Genomic DNA, 18,330 nt, shown 5'->3' on the forward strand with positions numbered 1-18,330 from the left:
AGTTCTAGCAAAAAGCTATGAGTTTGGTCAACTGGAACAATGGAATTGGCCGAAAAGGGGTTCAAAGTGGGCAAAATCGCTGATATGTATATATCACTGAGACGGCTAACTTCGCAAGAGCATAAGTCCGTAAGTTTTCCATCAAACTTTGTACTTTTGGTGTCACTACCATCAGGAAAAGATTATCATTTCATAAGGATTTTTTTTTTTCAATTCTTTGACACTGAAAGCAGGTTTGCAAGCAGGGGTCTCGACGGTGAAAGGGTTAAAGGAGGGGTTTGGGATATTGGCAGTTTGGAGGGACCTCTAAACTGTTGTATGTGAGTGCCTCTGCAAAGACAGTGATTATGTATGAGTGATGGTGAAAGTGTTGAATGATGAAAGTTTTTTCTCTCTTTTTGTGTCACCCTGCCTCGGAGGGAAACGACCAGCTTGTTAAAAAAAAAAAGGTGGAAACTTATCGCCACATTATATTTCACAAAAAACTATATTTAGAACATGGTATGTGGGACATGGTTTAAAAATTTAAAGTTACAATGCATTTCAGGTGGTGCCACATCGAATGCATCAGTGAGTAGTGAACTTAGTAGCCTCAACAAGCTCCACATTATGTCTGTTGGAACACAGCATTTAATGTTTTCTCTCTGGCTGGATCCCATCAAAGGTAGGCTCAATTTATTTGTCTAATTAATTTTTTATACAACTTATAAAAGTTTATTCATAATCAGTACTTTTATGTACTGCTTGAAATATTAAGTGTTAAACAGTTTAGTCTCACTTATAGGCAAATGATGAAAGAACCGTGTATAGGATGTGTATGTGATAGCACTGTTTTTACTATTTCTAGTTAAAGGGGTCTTCTCTCTGCCCCTGTGTGTAATTACCCATTTGTATATGTGTACTCACCTGTGTGTGGTTGCAGGGGTCAGGTCACAGCTTCTGGCCCTGCCTCTTCACTGGTTGCTACTAGGTTCTTGCTCTCCTTCTTCCAAGAGCCTTTTCATACCTCTTCTTATGTGTACATGAATATACATGTACAGTGGACCCTCGCCTAACGATATTAATCCGTTCCTGAGAGCTCATCATTAGCCGAAATTATCATTAGCCGAATTAATTTTCCCCATGAGAAATAATGGAAATCCAATTAATCCGTTCCAGACAGCCAAAAGTATTAAAATTTATTTTTTTTTCACGAAATATACATTTCCCTACAAAGAAAGCAATGAGACGTGCACAATAACTACATAAATAAATGTTAAAATGACACTTAGCTTTATTGAAGAGTATTGATGACTGATGAGAGACTGTTTTTCTTGAACACTCTGGGATTTTCAGAATGATACATGAGTAAAGGATTCACTTTGCAATCCTCACTAGCACTACAACATAACATGAGAGTTAGCCTGTCTTTCATAGGCTTGTGTCCTGGGAGTGCCTTTTTCTCCTGAGTAATGTAGGTCCTGTTTGTCATTTTCTTCCAGAACAGGCCTGTTTCATCACAACTGAACACTTATTGTGGTTGGAATTTTTCAGCTTCACCATGCCTTATCACATTATGTATGCCACTACAATTCTTAAATCTCTCAAACCAACCTTTGCTGGCCTTAAATTCACCAATATGAGCACTAGTTCCAGGCATTTTTTTCTGTTCACCTGGGTGTTAGTCGACTTTTGTGGGTCGCATCCTGGCGGACAAGGTTAAGGAGCTCAATGGAAATAAGTTAGACAGTCCTCGATGATGCACTGGCTTTCTTGAGTTATCCTGGGTGGCTAACCATATGGGGTTAATTGTTTCTTGGTAATTGTTTCCCGTTAAGCCACACCAACAACACACTCTCCACATCTTCGAGTAGTACAGCTGACGGTGGTGGAGCACCAGCTGATGGTGGTGCAGCAGCAGCAACAGCTGACTGTGGTGCAGCAACAGCTGACTGTGGTACAGCAACAGCTGATGGTGGTGCAGCAACAGCTGACCGTGGTGCAGCAACAGCTGAACGTGGTGCAGCAGCAGCTGACCATGGTACGATAGTACGTATTTCTCACCCTTTTTACATATGATCACTTGAGAGATGGTATCTCCTGCTATCTGTTTTTTTGTTTATCCACACCAATAACAGTCTCTCAACATCTTCGAGCAGTTGTGATCTCTGTTTCGAAAACAAACTTGCAACTTTTGCAAGAACAGCTTCCTTGATTGCCGTTTTGTTGGCCACAATAGTAGCGATGGTTGATTGGGGTTTGGTACACAACCTGGCTCGCTCCGAGACACGCACTCCACTTTCATACTTATCAATTACGTATCTCTTTCTTCATTTCCATAGTAATTTTCACCCTTTTTACCACAGGGTTGGCACTAGAAGCTTTCTTGGGGCCCATGGTGACTTATTTTGCAGCTACGATCACTAAAAACACTGTGATAATATGAAATGTACCGAATGTATGTGTGGATGCGACTGCACTGGCTTGCTTGTAAACACTGGCACCCACAGGGCAACTGAAGCACGCTCAGGCCACACATGGGACGCGTCCTGGATGAATCTCATGAGGCAAGGCAAAATTTTTGCGTTAAAATGTATTGTATGGCCGATTTAACGTAACACGATGCCATTGTAAGGCGGGGGTCCATTGTACTGTATATATATCACAATGGAGGGAGGGAGTATGGAAGAAGTGAATGTTTTCAGATATTTGGGAGTTGATCTGTCAACAGACAGGTTTATGAAGGATGAGGTAAACCATAAAACTGATAAAGGAAAAAAGGTGAGTGGTGCGTTGAGGTATCTGTGGAGACAAAAAACGTTATCCATTGAACTGTCATCTCTGGGCGCCTCTGCAAAGACAGTGATTTATGTACGAGTGATGGTGAGAGTGTTGAATGATGATGAAAGTTTTTTCTCTTTTTTTGGGTCACCCTGCCTTGGTGGGAGACAGCCAACATAGGTAGTAGGTTGGTAGACAGCAACCACCTTGGGAGGTATTACCGTTGTGCCAAGTGAGTGTAAAACAAAAGCCTGTAATTGTTTTACATGATGGTAGGTTTGCTGGTGTCTTTTTTCTGTCTCATAAACATGCAAGATTTCAGGTACTTCTTGTTACTTCTACTTACACTTAGGTCATATGGCACATACATGTACACATTTATATATATACATACACATCTGATTTTATATATACATACACATTTGATTTTATCTTAATAGTTCTTGTTCTTATTGCTTTTCCTTTTACTTTATCCATGGGGAAGTGGAATAAGAATCTTTCCTCTGTAAGCCATGTGTGTTGTAAAAGTCAAGTAAAATTCTGGGAGCAATGGGATAGTAACTCCTTTTACTGTATAGCCTACTAAAAAGAAAAAGAAGAAAATCATCGAAGTGGGATGTTTGAATGTGCGTGGATGTTGCGTGTCAGTGGAACGCCTTCCATCTGAACAAAAAACTAATGGAAAAATATATAAATAAAGAAACCACTCTAGGAAAAATAAGAATAATGACTTTTGAGGATTTTACTTAAAATTTAAATATAATAAAAATGGCCTCTGGCTCTGGTGCTGTAGTTGGGCAGGAGTAGGTAAGGCCCTGGACAGATCTCTGATGTTAAAGATGTAGGTTATCCTGGGTGGATGGTAACAGTCCGATGTTTTGGAATTTCCTCTACCACTTGGTTGGAGCACCACAAGTAGAATAGATAAGGGCCAGTAGTAGTTGAATAATGTTAATAAGTCCAATTAACAAATGTCTTGCTCCTTTATCTGGCGTCTATCCTGGATGACCACGCCAGGAACAGAGCTGGTAATAAGAAAAAATAAACTGGTTGCCAATGGTTATGATAATATAACATTTAAGAATGAAAAGGAGTGGTAAATGCCAAAATCATTACTGGTAACCAGCAAACGAACAGTAATGCTCCTGGTAGACCACCTTACCTGATCAGGAGAAGAGTGGAGGTGAAGTGACTCTCCAAACTTCAGCCCACACCAGGTAAGGTCAGTACTACCAGGAGTAGAAGTTGAAACATATCAGACGCCAGGGACTAGAGTTTCGCCCCAGCCCGCTAGAGGGGGGGGGGGCTGCGCGACGTAACTCACTAATGGTTCCTGGTTGCCTGAACAACCCTTACCCCACTTACACCCACTCTTCTCTCACATTGTGCAAATGATAAGAAAGAGATGATTGTGGATGCTATGAATGAGAAGAAGCTGGATGTCCTGGCTTTAAGTGAAACAAAGCTGAAGGGTGTGGGAGAGTTTCAGTAGGGAGAAATAAATGGGATTAGGTCAGGGGTTTCAAATAGAGTTAGAGCTATAGAAGAGTAGCAATAATGTTGAAGGATAAGTTATGGCAGGAAAAGAGGGAATATAAATGTATTAATTCAAGGATTATGTGGAGTAAAATAAGGGTTGGATGTGAAAAGTGGGTTATAGTAAGCATTTATGCACCTGGAGAAGAGAGAATTGTAGAGGAGAGAGAGAGATTTTGGGAAATGTTGAGTGAGTGCATGGGGAGTTTTGAACCAAGTGTGAGAGTACTTGCGGTTGGGGATTTCAATGCTAAAGTGGGTAAAAATATTGTGGAGGGAGTAGTAGGTAAATTTGGGGTGCCAGGGGTAAATGAAAATGGGGAGCCTTTAATTGAGCTATGTGTAGAAAGAGGATTGGTAATAAGTAATACGTACATATTTTATGAAAAAGAGGATAAATAAATATAAAGTGGAACCTCAAAAATCAAACTTAATCCGTTCCAGGAGCTAGTTCTAAATTTGAAAAGTCTGAAATTCGAAGCAATATTTCCCATAAGAAATAATGGAAATACAATTAATCCGTTCCAGAAACCCAAAAATATTCACACAAAAAATACATTTTATAGAGATTAATTACAGTTTTACATACAACACATATTATAGTTTTTAATTATGTATAGTAATACATATAAAATAACATTTTTACTTACCTTTATTGAAGATTGGTGATGGCATCTGGAAGATAGGGAGGAGGAGAGAGGGAGTTGGGGTTAGTGCTTGGAAGGAGAATCCCCCTCCATGACGACTTCAGGTAAAGCCCTCTCTGGGGTTACTTCCCTACTCTGTCTTTTAATGCCACTAGGACCAGCTTGAGAGTCACTGGACCCTTGTCTCACAAAATAACTGTCCACAGTCCTCTGTTTCTGGCACCTCTTTAACATTTCCCTAAAATGGGACATGGTTCTGTCACTGAACTTGTTGCATAGATGGCTTGTTTCATCTTGCTCAGGGTGGTACTTCTGCACAAACATTTGGACATCATTCTACTTGGCACAAATCTCCTTAATCTTTGAAGAAGGCACCTCATCCACTCCCTCTTCCTCCTCTTCTGAAGCAAGTTCCTCAGCTTTGATCTGATACTGCTCCAGATGAAGCTCTTGCAGCTCTTCAGTGGTTAGCTCTTCCCTGTGGTCCTCCACCAACTCTTCCACATCCTCACCACTCACCTCCAACCCCAGGGTGTTCCCCAATGCCACAGTAGAGTCCACAACAGGCAGAGGGTGAGTTGGGTCAGGGTCAGCCTCAAACCCTTCAAAATCCCTCTTTTGGACACAATCTGGCCACAATTGTCTCCAAGCAGAGTTCAAAGTCCTGGAAGTCACTCCCTCCCAAGCCTTACCTATAAGGCTTATGGAGTTGTAGATGTTGAAGTGATTCCTCCAGAACTCTCTTAGGGTCAACTTAGTGTCTGTGGTCACTTCAAAGCACTTTTCAAACACTGCTTCTGTGTAGAGTTTTTTGAGGTTAGAAATGACCTGCTGGTCCATGGGCTGGAGGAGAGGCATGGTATTAGGTGGCAAGAACTTCACTTTTATAAAACTGAAGTCCTTAGACAAGTGGTCTAATAAGTTTGGAGGATGAGCAGGAGCATTGTCCATTAACAGGAGGCACTTGAGTGGCAATTTCTTTTCCTGGAAGTATTTTTTCACACTTGGGCCAAACACTTCATAGACCCACTCTTTGAAAATTTGTCTTGTGACCCATGCCTTATGATTAGCTTTCCACAAGACACATAACTTGTTCTTAAAGACATTGTTTTTCTTAAACACTCTGGGATTTTCTGAATGATACACAAGTAAAGGCTTCACTTTAAAATCACCACTAGCATTAGCACAGAACAAAAGAGTAAGCCTGTCTTTCATAGGCTTGTGTCCTGGCAGTGCCTTTTTCTCCTGTGTGATGAAGGTCCTTTTTGGCATTTTCTTCCAAAACAAGCCTGTTTCGTCACAATTAAACACTTGTTCAGGTTTGAATTCTTCACTGTCTATGTAGCCCTTAAACTCCTGTACAAACTTCTCAGCCGCCCGTTTGTCTGAACTAGCTGCCTCACCATGTCTTACAACATTGTGTATGCCACTATGCTTCTTAAATCTGTCAAACCAGCCTCTGCTGGCCTTAAATTCACTATCAGCACTGGTTCCAGGAGTTTTCTGTACCAGATCGGCATGCAACTTCCTTGCCTTTTTGCAAATAATCGTCTCTGAAACACTATCACCTGCAATCTCTTTATCCTTGATCCACACCAGCAACAACTCAACCTCTTCAACTATTTGTGGCCTTTTTTTGGTTAGCATATTAACACCTTTTGCAACATCAGCTTCCTTGATTTGTTCTTTCTTTGACAGGATAGAACCGATGGTCGACTTGTTTTTCCCATACATCCTGGCAAGCTCAACAAGTCTCACACCACTCTCATACTTCTGTATTATTTCCTTTTTCACATCTATGGTGTTTCTCACTTTGTTTACCACAGGGGTACCACTTGCAAGTTTCTTTGGGCCCATGGCAGCTCATTTCACACTCCCACAAGCACTAAACACAACGAAATAATCGTAAAATGCATGTTAGTGTTCACTCAAGCATAAACAAAGCTAGACTGCTCACGGCGCCTGTGCAGGGACGCGGACAGAGTGGGCCGGCAGACAGGTCCTATACCCGGCAGTCCGAAAATAGGGGCGCGTTCGATAATAGGGACACAGTTTTTCTGAAAAAATGGTCCTATTTTTGAAACGTTCGATATGTGATACGTTCGATTTTTAAGGTTCCACTATACAAAGTATGATATAGTACATAATGAAAGTAGTTTGTTAGATTATGTATTGGTGGATAAAAGGATGATGGGTAGGCTGCAGGATGTACATGTTTATAGAGGGGCAGCTGATATATCGGATCATCATTTAGTTGTAGCTACAGTTAGAGTAAGAGGTAGATGGGACAAAAGGAAAATGGCAACAATAAGTAAGAGAGAGGTGAAAATGTATAAACTAAGGGAGGAGGAAGTTCGGGTGAGATATAAGCAGCTGTTGGCAGAAAGGTGGGATAGTGCAAGTATGAGTAGTATGGGGATTGAAGAGGGTTAGAGTAGTTTTAAAAATGCAGTATTAGAATGTGGGGCAGACGTTTGTGGCTATAGGAGGGTGGGTACAGGAGGAAAGAGGAGTGATTGGTGGAATGATGAAGTAAAGGGTGTGATAAAAGAGAAAAGGGTAGCTTATGAGAGGTTTTTACAAAGCAGAAGTATTATAAGAAGAGCAGAGTATTTTTTTTTTTTAACAAGTCTGCCGTCTCCCACCAAGGCAGGGTGACCCAAAAAAGAAAGAAAATCCCCAAAAAGAAAATACTTTCATCATCATTTAACACTTTTTACCTCACTCACACATAATCACTGATTTTGCATAGGTGCTCAGAACACAACAGTTTAGAACCATATACCTATAAAGATACACAACATATCCCTCCAAACTGCTAATATCCCGAACCCCTCCTTTAGAGTGCAGGCATTGTACTTCCCATTTCCAGGACTCAAGTCTGGCTATATAAAAATAACCGGTTTCCCTGAATCCCTTCACTAAATATTACCCTGCTCACACTCCAACAGATCGTCAGGTCCCAAATACCATTCGTCTCCATTCATTCCTATCTAACATGCTCACGCACGCTTGCTGGAAGTCCAAGCCCCTCGCCCACAAAACCTCCTTTACCCCCTCCCTCCAACCTTTTCGAGTACGACCCCTACCCCACCTTCCTTCCCCTACAGATTTATACGCTCTCCATGTCATTCTACTTTGATTCATTCTCTCTAAATGACCAAACCACCTCAACAACCCCTCTTCAGCCCTCTGACTAATACTTTTATTAACTCCACACCTTCTCCTAATTTCCACACTCTGAATTTTCTGCATAATATTTACACCACACATTGCCCTTAGACAGGACATCTCCACTGCATCCATCCGCCTCCTCGCTGCTGCATTCACAACCCAAGCTTCACACCCATATAAGAGTGTTGGTACTACTATACTTTCATACATTCCCTTCTTTGCCTCCATAGATAACGTTTTTTGTCTCCACATATACCTCAACTCTCCATGGGGAAGTGGAACAGAATTCTTCCTCCGTAAGCCATGCGTGTCGTAAAAGGCGACTAAAATGCCGGGTGCAAGGGGCTAGTAACCCCTTCTCCTGTATATATTACTAAATTTAAAAGGAGAAATTTTCGTTTTTCTTTTGGGCCACCCCACCTCAGTGGGATACGGCTGGTGCGTTGAAAGAAGAAAGAAATATACCTCAACGCACCACTCACCTTTTTTCCCTCATCAGTTCTATGATTAACCTCATCCTTCATAAATCCATCTGCTGACACGTCAAATCCCAAGTATCTGAAAACATTCACTTCTTCCATACTCCTCCTCCCCAATTTGATATCCAATTTTTCTTTACCTAAATCATTTGATACCCTCATCACCTTACTCTTTTCTATGTTCACTTTCAACTTTCTACCTTTACACACACTCCCAAACTCATCCACTAACCTTGGCAATTTTTCTTTAGAATCTCCCATAAGCACAGTATCATCAGCAAAAAGCAACTTTGTCAATTCCCATTTTGTATTTGATTCCCCATAATTTAATCCCACCCCTCTCCCGAACACCCTAGCATTTACTTCTTTTGCAACCCCATCTATAAGACCTACTTTTACTGGGAAGTAGTCTCCCTCTCTTCTACACACCCTAACCTGAGCCTCACTATCCTCATAAAAACTCTTTACAGCATTTAGTAACTTACCACTGTATTCCATATACTTGCAACATCTGCCACATTGCTCCCCTATCCACTTTATCATATGCCTTTTCTAAATCCATAAATGCAATAAAAACTTCCCTACCTTTATCTAAATACTGTTCACATATATGCCTCAATGTAAACACTTGATCTACACATCCCCTACCCACTCTAAAGCCTCCTTGCTCATCCGCAATCCTACTCTCTGTCTTACCTCTAATTCTTTCAATAGTAACTCTACCGTACACTTTTCCTGGTATACTCAGTACTCTTCCTCTTTAAGCCATGCATGTTGTAAGAGGTGACTAAAATGTCAAGAGCAAGGGCCTAGTAACCCCTTCTCCTGTGTAAATTACTAAATTTAAAAAGAGAAACTTTTGTTTTTCTTTTTGGGCCACCCTGCCTTGGTGGGATACGGCGGGTTTGTTGAAAAAAAAAAATCTTTATATATGCTTCTAAGCTGTTGTATCTAGGCGCCTCTGCAAAAGCAGTGATTATGCATGAATGAGGTAAAAGTGTTTGGGGATTTTCTTTCTTTTTGTGTCACCCTGCCTAGGTGGGAGATGGCTGACTTGTTAAAAAAAAATATGTATATAAATGTATGTATGTATGTATGTGTGTGTGTGTGTGTGTGTGTACTCACCTAGTTGTACTCACCTAGTTGAGGTTGCAGGGGTCGAGTCCAAGCTCCTGGCCCCGCCTCTTCACTGGTCGCTACTAGGTCACTCTCCCTGAACCATGAGCTTTATCGTACCTCTGCTTAAAGCTATGTATGGATCCTGCCTCCACTACATCGCTTCCCAAACTATTCCACTTCCTGACTACTCTGTGGCTGAAGAAATACTTCCTAACATCCCTTTGATTCATCTGTGTCTTTAGCTTCCAACTGTGTCCCCGTGTTGCTGTGTCCAGTCTCTGGAACATCCTGTCTTTGTCCACCTTGTTAATTCCTCTCAGTATTTTGTAAGTCGTTATCATGTCCCCCCTATCTCTCCTGTCCTCCAGTGTCGTCAGGTTGATTTCCCTTAACCTCTCCTCATAGGACATACCTCTTAACTCTGGGACTAGTCTTGTTGCAAACCTTTGCACTTTCTCTAGTTTCTTTACATGCTTGGCTAGGTGCGGGTTCCAAACTGGTGCCGCATACTCCAATATGGGCCTAATGTACACGGTGTTTGTGTGTGTGTGTGTGTGTGTGTGTGTGTACATGCGTGTGTGCGTGCATGCGTGCGTGCACGCACGCACGCACTCTCGCAGTGGTAGTGATGTTTATTTAGCTGTAATGAGGTAGCAGTGATGCAGACCCTGTATCCTAAGTCTGTAGATCATGTGAGGGGTACAGGCTACAGATCATGGGAGTACAGCAGTTGATACAAGAAGTTATCAAGAAGGAAAAGGATTAAAGTTTCATTAACAACTTTCATAATTACAGGAATTGAAGTACTGTAGAGAACTTAATGGTAGCATAGGTATAAATGTACATGTACACAGGAAGATACATGGCAAAAGGGTAATATCAGAAATTTCTAAGTGGCTGAGGAAAAGGTACATAGAGGGGAGTGGTAGGTTGGGATTTTGTCACTTTCTCCTCTAAGAGGACTGAAGTCTTTGTTTAGCTCACTTTTTAAACTTGTGAGACTGGAGTCTTCTTTTATTTATTTTTTTGTAAGCTAGAAATATTGTCCAGCCAGTCTTAATTGGTGGTATTGGACTTACGTACTCTGGAAGCATTTTTCATTATACTGTACTGTGCAGCTTAAGATAACGTTTGTATTAAATCAGTTGTGACTTGTCAGTGGGGCAAAACATCATCATAATATTTCTTGCCTAAGAGCAGGTTATTTGTGATTTGTTCCAGCCATGGTGTTGTGGCTTTTTATTCTTTAAAGTCCAGTCATTGTGTTGTGGTTCATTTTTTGACATAATTAGCAGGAATATTTACTCATTTCATCCAGTTTTACTGTAACTTGTAGCCCATAACTCAGAATGACTTATAGATATTGTTTGATAGGGATAGATGTACTTGGAATATTTTTATTACATCACAGTTATATCTGAAATTACATTAAATAATTATGATACCATACCAGCAAATTGGTATATATAATATTGATTGTAGAAGATTGTTAAAATAACTGAAAATTGGCAATAATGGCAGCAAATTAATAATGATATTTGCTATTTTTGTTAAATCCACCGATTAACCAGATGGTTCTAGTTCTTTGTGTATCTTAATACAGTGTACTCAATTTTTATCCATGTGATATTGTGGTATTAATCTCATTTTAACTATCTGTCACAATCTTTCCTTGATATAACAGACTCTTTGGGGGGTTTTCTGAGTTTCAGTTACATTAGAATAATGCTAAAAAATAGCTCCATGGGGAAGTAGAGAAGAATCCTTCCTCTGTAAGCCACGCATGTCATAAGAGGCAACTAAAATGGCGAGAGCAAGGGGCTAGTAATCACTTCTTCTGTATAAATTACTAAGTGTAAAATGAAGAAAAGCTTTTGTTTCTTCTCTTTCGCGTCACTCTTCCTGTCTCGGTGGGAGAGGGCCAGTGTGTTAAAAAAAATTGCAAAAAATGAACTAAAGTAATTTAATTTATGCCTAATATAGTACTATACACACACAATTTACAAATAAACTGCAGTAAACATGGAAAATAAAGGAGTTAAAAGTACAATTTACCAGTGGATTTTGCCTCTAATTTCAAAAGTCTGTTTTATTGAGGGTTTACCATATTATGGACAGTGTTTATAGAATTCTTTTTTGTCTCCATGTAAGACTGCCTGCAAGTTTGTGTGTCACGAGAGGTTGACAGGGAGAGCGCTGTACTAAGTCACGGGGTGGTGTTGAGAGCGGGACTCTGTGATGGTAGCTGGCACCACCTGGCAGTCTGTGTACCAACTATCAATGTCAGAAGAGGAGGAAGTCTCAAGGTAATGACTCTAAAAGAAAATTTGTTTCAGTGTCCCAATTTTTAACAGATAGTTAAGGAAACAGTCATTGTATCCTTTGTTTTGTAGTATTGGAGTGTGAGCAGGGAAATAAAATATTTTGTGAAGGGATTTAGGGAAACTGGTTAGCCAGACTTGAATCCTGGAGGTGGGAAGTACAATGCCTGCACTTTAACCCTTTGACTGTTTACGACATATATATAAAGGCAAAGGGGATAAAAGAGATTGCAAAAATTATAGGGGGATAAGTCTGTTGAGTGTACCTGGTAAAGTGTATGGTAGAGTTATAATTGAAAGAATTAAGAGTAAGACGGAGAATAGGATAGCAGATGAACAAGGAGGCTTTAGGAAAGGTAGGGGGTGTGTGGACCAGGTGTTTACAGTGAAACATATAAGTGAACAGTATTTAGATAAGGCTAAAGAGGTCTTTGTGGCATTTATGGATTTGGAAAAGGCGTATGACAGGGTGGATAGGGGGGCAATGTGGCAGATGTTGCAAGTGTATGGTGTAGGAGGTAGGTTACTGAAAGCAGTGAAGAGTTTTTACGAGGATAGTGAGGCTCAAGTTAGAGTATGTAGGAAAGAGGGAAATTTTTTCCCAGTAAAAGTAGGCCTTAGACAAGGATGTGTGATGTCACCGTGGTTGTTTAATATATTTATAGATGGGGTTGTAAGAGAAGTAAATGCGAGGGTCTTGGCAAGAGGCGTGGAGTTAAAAGATAAAGAATCACACACAAAGTGGGAGTTGTCACAGCTGCTCTTTGCTGATGACACTGTGCTCTTGGGAGATTCTGAAGAGAAGTTGCAGAGATTGGTGGATGAATTTGGTAGGGTGTGCAAAAGAAGAAAATTAAAGGTGAATACAGGAAAGAGTAAGGTTATGAGGATAACAAAAAGATTAGGTGATGAAAGATTGAATATCAGATTGGAGGGAGAGAGTATGGAGGAGGTGAACGTATTCAGATATTTGGGAGTGGACGTGTCAGCGGATGGGTCTATGAAAGATGAGGTGAATCATAGAATTGATGAGGGAAAAAGAGTGAGTGGTGCACTTAGGAGTCTGTGGAGACAAAGAACTTTGTCCTTGGAGGCAAAGAGGGGAATGTATGAGAGTATAGTTTTACCAACGCTCTTATATGGGTGTGAAGCGTGGGTGATGAATGTTGCAGCGAGGAGAAGGCTGGAGGCAGTGGAGATGTCATGCCTGAGGGCAATGTGTGGTGTGAATATAATGCAGAGAATTCGTAGTTTGGAAGTTAGGAGGAGGTGCGGGATTACCAAAACTGTTGTCCAGAGGGCTGAGGAAGGGTTGTTGAGGTGGTTCGGACATGTAGAGAGAATGGAGCGAAACAGAATGACTTCAAGAGTGTATCAGTCTGTAGTGGAAGGAAGGCGGGGTAGGGGTCGGCCTAGGAAGGGTTGGAGGGAGGGGGTAAAGGAGGTTTTGTGTGCGAGGGGCTTGGACTTCCAGCAGGCATGTGTGAGCGTGTTTGATAGGAGTGAATGGAGACAAATGGTTTTTAATACTTGACGTGCTGTTGGAGTGTGAGCAAAGTAACATTTATGAAGGGATTCAGGGAAACCGGCAGGCCGGACTTGAGTCCTGGAGATGGGAAGTACAGTGCCTGCACTCTGAAGGAGGGGTGTTAATGTTGCAGTTTAAAAACTGTAGTGTAAAGCACCCTTCTGGCAAGACAGTGATGGAGTGAATGATGGTGAAAGTTTTTCTTTTTCGGGCCACCCTGCCTTGGTGGGAATCGGCCGGTGTGATAATAATAATAATAATAAATATACGTCTTACGCACCGCTGTTTCTGACGTATTTAAGTGCATAAATTCCAGCGGCTTCAAATCAAGCAGGAGAAAGCTGGTAGGCCCACATGTGAGAGAATGAGTCTGTGTGGTCAGTGTGCACCACATAAAAAAAATCCTGCAGCATGCAGTACATAATGAGAAAAAAAAAAACTCCGACCGTTTTTTTGGATTAAAATGCTGACTTTGAGGTGTATTTTCTTATAGTATTTATCGTTGTATTCTTGTTTTCATGGTCTCAGGTGATAAAATAGAAAACATATTACAGAAATAGAGATGATTTTCATTACTTTCACAATGAAAATGACCTTGAAATTGAGCTCAGAGTAGCGGAAATGTTCGATTTTTGCCAATGTTCAGGAGTAAGCAAATTACACCACATGTCCAATACATGTCAAATGGGGAGTCTAATATTCTTTCATTAGTGCACTGATATTATTTATACCATTTTTACAATAATGCAGTAGTCTGCATAACAGTAAATTTCGTATTTTTTTTGTATGAATAAAAAATCAAAATAGAAAGCAATAGTAATATAAGAAGGGCCTAGAAAAGTGACTAATGAACAGAAGTTATGTTATTTTAGTGCCAAGAATGTCTACATTGTTTATTCTGGACCCTATTTTGAAATTGGCATCTTTTTTAATTTGCATGAAATTGGGAGCCTTTGATTGAACTTTGTATAGAAAGGGGTTTAGTTATAGGTAATACATATTTTAAGAAAAAGAGGATAAATAAGTATACAAGATATGATGTAGGGCGAAATGACAGTAGTTTGTTGGATTATGTATTGGTAGATAAAAGACTGTTGAGTAGACTTCAGGATGTACATGTTTATAGAGGGGCCACAGATATATCAGATCACTTTCTAGTTGTAGCTACACTGAGAGTAAAAGGTAGATGGGATACAAGGAGAATAGAAGCATCAGGGAAGAGAGAGGTGAAGGTTTATAAACTAAACGAGGAGGCAGTTAGGGAAAGATATAAACAGCTATTGGAGGATAGATGGGCTAATGAGAGCATAGGCAATGGGGTCGAAGAGGTATGGGGTAGGTTTAAAAATGTAGTGTTAGAGTGTTCAGCAGAAGTTTGTGGTTACAGGAAAGTGGGTGCGGGAGGGAAGAGGAGCGATTGGTGGAATGATGATGTAAAGAGAGTAGTAAGGGATAAAAAGCTAGCATATGAGAAGTTTTTACAAAGTAGAAGTGATGCAAGGAGGGAAGAGTATATGGAGAAAAAGAGAGAGGTTAAGAGAGTGGTGAAGCAATGTAAAAAGAGAGCAAATGAGAGAGTGGGTGAGATGTTATCAACAAATTTTGTTGAAAATAAGAAAAAGTTTTGGAGTGAGATTAACAAGTTAAGGAAGCCTAGAGAACAAATGGATTTGTCAGTTAAAAATAGGAGAGGAGAGTTATTAAATGGAGAGTTAGAGGTATTGGGAAGATTGAGGGAATATTTTGAGGAATTGTTAAATGTTGATGAAGATAGGGAAGCTGTGATTTCGTGTATAGGGCAAGGAGGAATAACATCTTGTAGGAGTGAGGAAGAGCCAGTTGTGAGTGTGGGGGAAGTTCGTGAGGCAGTAGGTAAAATGAAAGGGGGTAAGGCAGCCGGGATTGATGGGATAAAGATAGAAATGTTAAAAGCAGGTGGGGATATAGTTTTGGAGTGGTTGGTGCAATTATTTAATAAATGTATGGAAGAGGGTAAGGTACCTAGGGATTGGCAGAGAGCATGCATAGTTCCTTTGTATAAAGGCAAAGGGGACAAAAGAGAGTGCAAAAATTATAGGGGGATAAGTCTGTTGAGTATACCTGGTAAAGTGTATGGTAGAGTTATTATTGAAAGAATTAAAAGTAAGACTGAGAATAGGATAGCAGATGAACAAGGAGGCTTTAGGAAAGGTAGGGGGTGTGTGGACCAGGTGTTTACAGTGAAACATATAAGTGAACAGTATTTAGATAAGGCTAAAGAGGTCTTTGTGGCATTTATGGATTTGGAAAAGGCGTATGACAGGGTGGATAGGGGGGCAATGTGGCAGATGTTGCAGGTGTATGGTGTAGGAGGTAGGTTACTGAAAGCAGTGAAGAGTTTTTACGAGGATAGTGAGGCTCAAGTTAGAGTACATAGGAAAGAGGGAAATTATTTCCCAGTAAAAGTAGGCCTTAGACAAGGATGTGTGATGTCACTGTGGTTGTTTAATATATTTATAGATGGGGTTGTAAGAGAAGTAAATGCGAGGGTCTTGACAAGAGGCGTGGAGTTAAAAGATAAAGAATCACACATAAAGTGGAAGTTGTCACAGTTGCTCTTTGCTGATGACACTGTGCTCTTGGGAGATTCTGAAGAGAAGTTGCAGAGATTGGTGGATGAATTTGGTAGGGTGTGCAAAAGAAGAAAATTAAAAGTGAATACAGGAAAGAGTAAGGTTATGAGGATAACAAAAATATTAGGTGATGAAAGATTGGATATCAGATTGGAGGGAGAGAGTATGGAGGAGGTGAATGTATTCAGATATTTGGGAGTGGACGTGTCAGCGGATGGGTCTATGAAGGATGAGGTGAATCATAGAATTGATGAGGGAAAAAGGGTGAGTGGTGCACTTAGGAGTCTGTGGAGACAAAGAACTTTGTCCTTGGAGGCAAAGAGGGGAATGTATGAGAGTATAGTTTTACCAACACTCTTATATGGGTGTGAAGCATGGGTGATGAATGTTGCAGCGAGGAGAAGGCTGGAGACAGTGGAGATGTCATGTCTGAGGGCAATGTGTGGTGTGAATATAATGCAGAGAATTCGTAGTTTGGAAGTTAGGAGGAGGTGCGGGATTACCAAAACTGTTGTCCAGAGGGCTGAAGAAGGGTTGTTGAGGTGGTTCGGACATGTAGAGAGAATGGAGTGAAACAGAATGACTTCAAAAGTGTATCAGTCTGTAGTGGAAGGAAGGCGGGGTAGGGGTCGGCCTAGGAAAGGGTGGAGAGAGGGGGTAAAGGAGGTTTTGTGTGTGAGGGGCTTGGACTTCCAGCAGGCGTGCGTGAGCGTGTTTGATAGGAGTGAATGGAAACGAATGGTTTTTAATACTTGACGTGCTGTTGGAGTGTGAGCAAAGTAACATTTATGAAGGGATCCAGGGAAACCGGCAGGCCGGACTTGAGTCCTGGAGATGGGAAGTACAGTGCCTGCACTCTGAAGGAGGGATGTTAACCCTTTGACTGTTTTCGACGTATAAATACGTCTTACGAGCCAATGTTTCTGACGTATATATACTCAATAATTCTAGCGGCTTCAAATCAAGTGGGAAAAAGCTGGTAGGCCCACATGTGAGAGAATGGGTCTGTGTGGTCAGTGTGCACCACATAAAAAAAATCCTGCAGCACACATTGCGTAATGAGAAAAAAAAAACTCTGATCGTTTTTTTGGAATAAAACGCCGACTTTGAGGTGTATTTTCGTATAGTATTTATCGTTGTATTCGCGTTTTCATGGTCTTAGGTGATAAAATGGAAAACATATTACAGAAATAGAGATGATTTTCATTACTTTTACGATGAAAACGACCTTGAAACTGAGCTCAAAGTAGCGGAAATGTTCGATTTTTACCAATGTTCAAGAGTAAATAAATCACACCACACGTTCAATACACGTCAACTGGGGAGTCTAATATTCTTTCACTAGTGCACTGATATTATTTATACCATTTTTACAATAATGCAGTCGTCTGCATAACAGTAAATTTTGTATTTTTTTGTTTGAATAAAAAATCAAAATAGAAAGCAATAATAATATAAGAGGGGCCTAGAGATGTGACTAATGAACAGAGCATATGTTATTTTAGTGCCACGAATGTCTACCTTGTTTATTCTGGACCCTATTTTGAAATTGGCATCTTTTTTATTTTGCGTGAAATTGGCCAAATTGCCAATTTCTGACCACCATATTGGGTAGTCCCAATTAGTAAATGGGAGGTTTCTTGTACTCAGCTGATAGATAAAATGGAGTTCTAAAGAAATAGCTATGAGTTTGGTCAACTGGAACAATGGAATTGGCTGAAAATTGGGCTCAAAGTCGGCGAAATCGCCGATACGCATATGTCGCCGAGACCGCTAACTTCGCGGGAGCATAATTCCACGAGTTTTCGACCAAATTTCGAACTTTTGGTGTCATTACCATCGGGAAAAGATTCTCTATCATTTCATAAGAAAAAATAATTTTTTTTTTTTTTTCAAAAATTGAGCGACATAGAATGACAGTTTCAGAGAGGGGCCTGAAACAGTCAAAGGGTTAATGTTGCAGTTTAAAAACTGTAGTGTAAAGCACCCTTCTGGCAAGACAGTGATGGAGTGAATGATGGTGAAAGTTTTTCTTTTTCAGGCCACCCTGCCTTGGTGGGAATCGGCCGGTGTGATAATAAAAAAAAAAATGAAATTGGCCAAATTGCCAATTTCTGACCACTTTATTGTGTAGTTCAAATCGGTAAATGGGCG

General features: G+C 40.5%; 1 protein-coding gene across 3 annotated transcripts in view; it reads left to right on the forward strand.

Annotated features, from left to right (window-relative positions):
* mv (lysosomal-trafficking regulator mauve) overlaps positions 1-18,330 on the forward strand; it is a 207,150-nt gene that overhangs the window by 72,543 nt on the left and 116,277 nt on the right. For all 3 annotated transcript variants that reach the window (XM_070099689.1, XM_070099691.1, XM_070099690.1), the window contains exons 15-16: positions 548-664; positions 11,867-12,021. In XM_070099689.1, coding sequence (XP_069955790.1) covers positions 548-664; positions 11,867-12,021 — 272 coding nt within the window. The remainder of the gene's footprint in view (positions 1-547; positions 665-11,866; positions 12,022-18,330) is intronic.

This window comes from Cherax quadricarinatus, chromosome 68 (genome assembly GCF_038502225.1).
Source record: "Cherax quadricarinatus isolate ZL_2023a chromosome 68, ASM3850222v1, whole genome shotgun sequence".
NCBI classification, from domain to species: Eukaryota; Metazoa; Arthropoda; class Malacostraca; order Decapoda; family Parastacidae; genus Cherax; species Cherax quadricarinatus.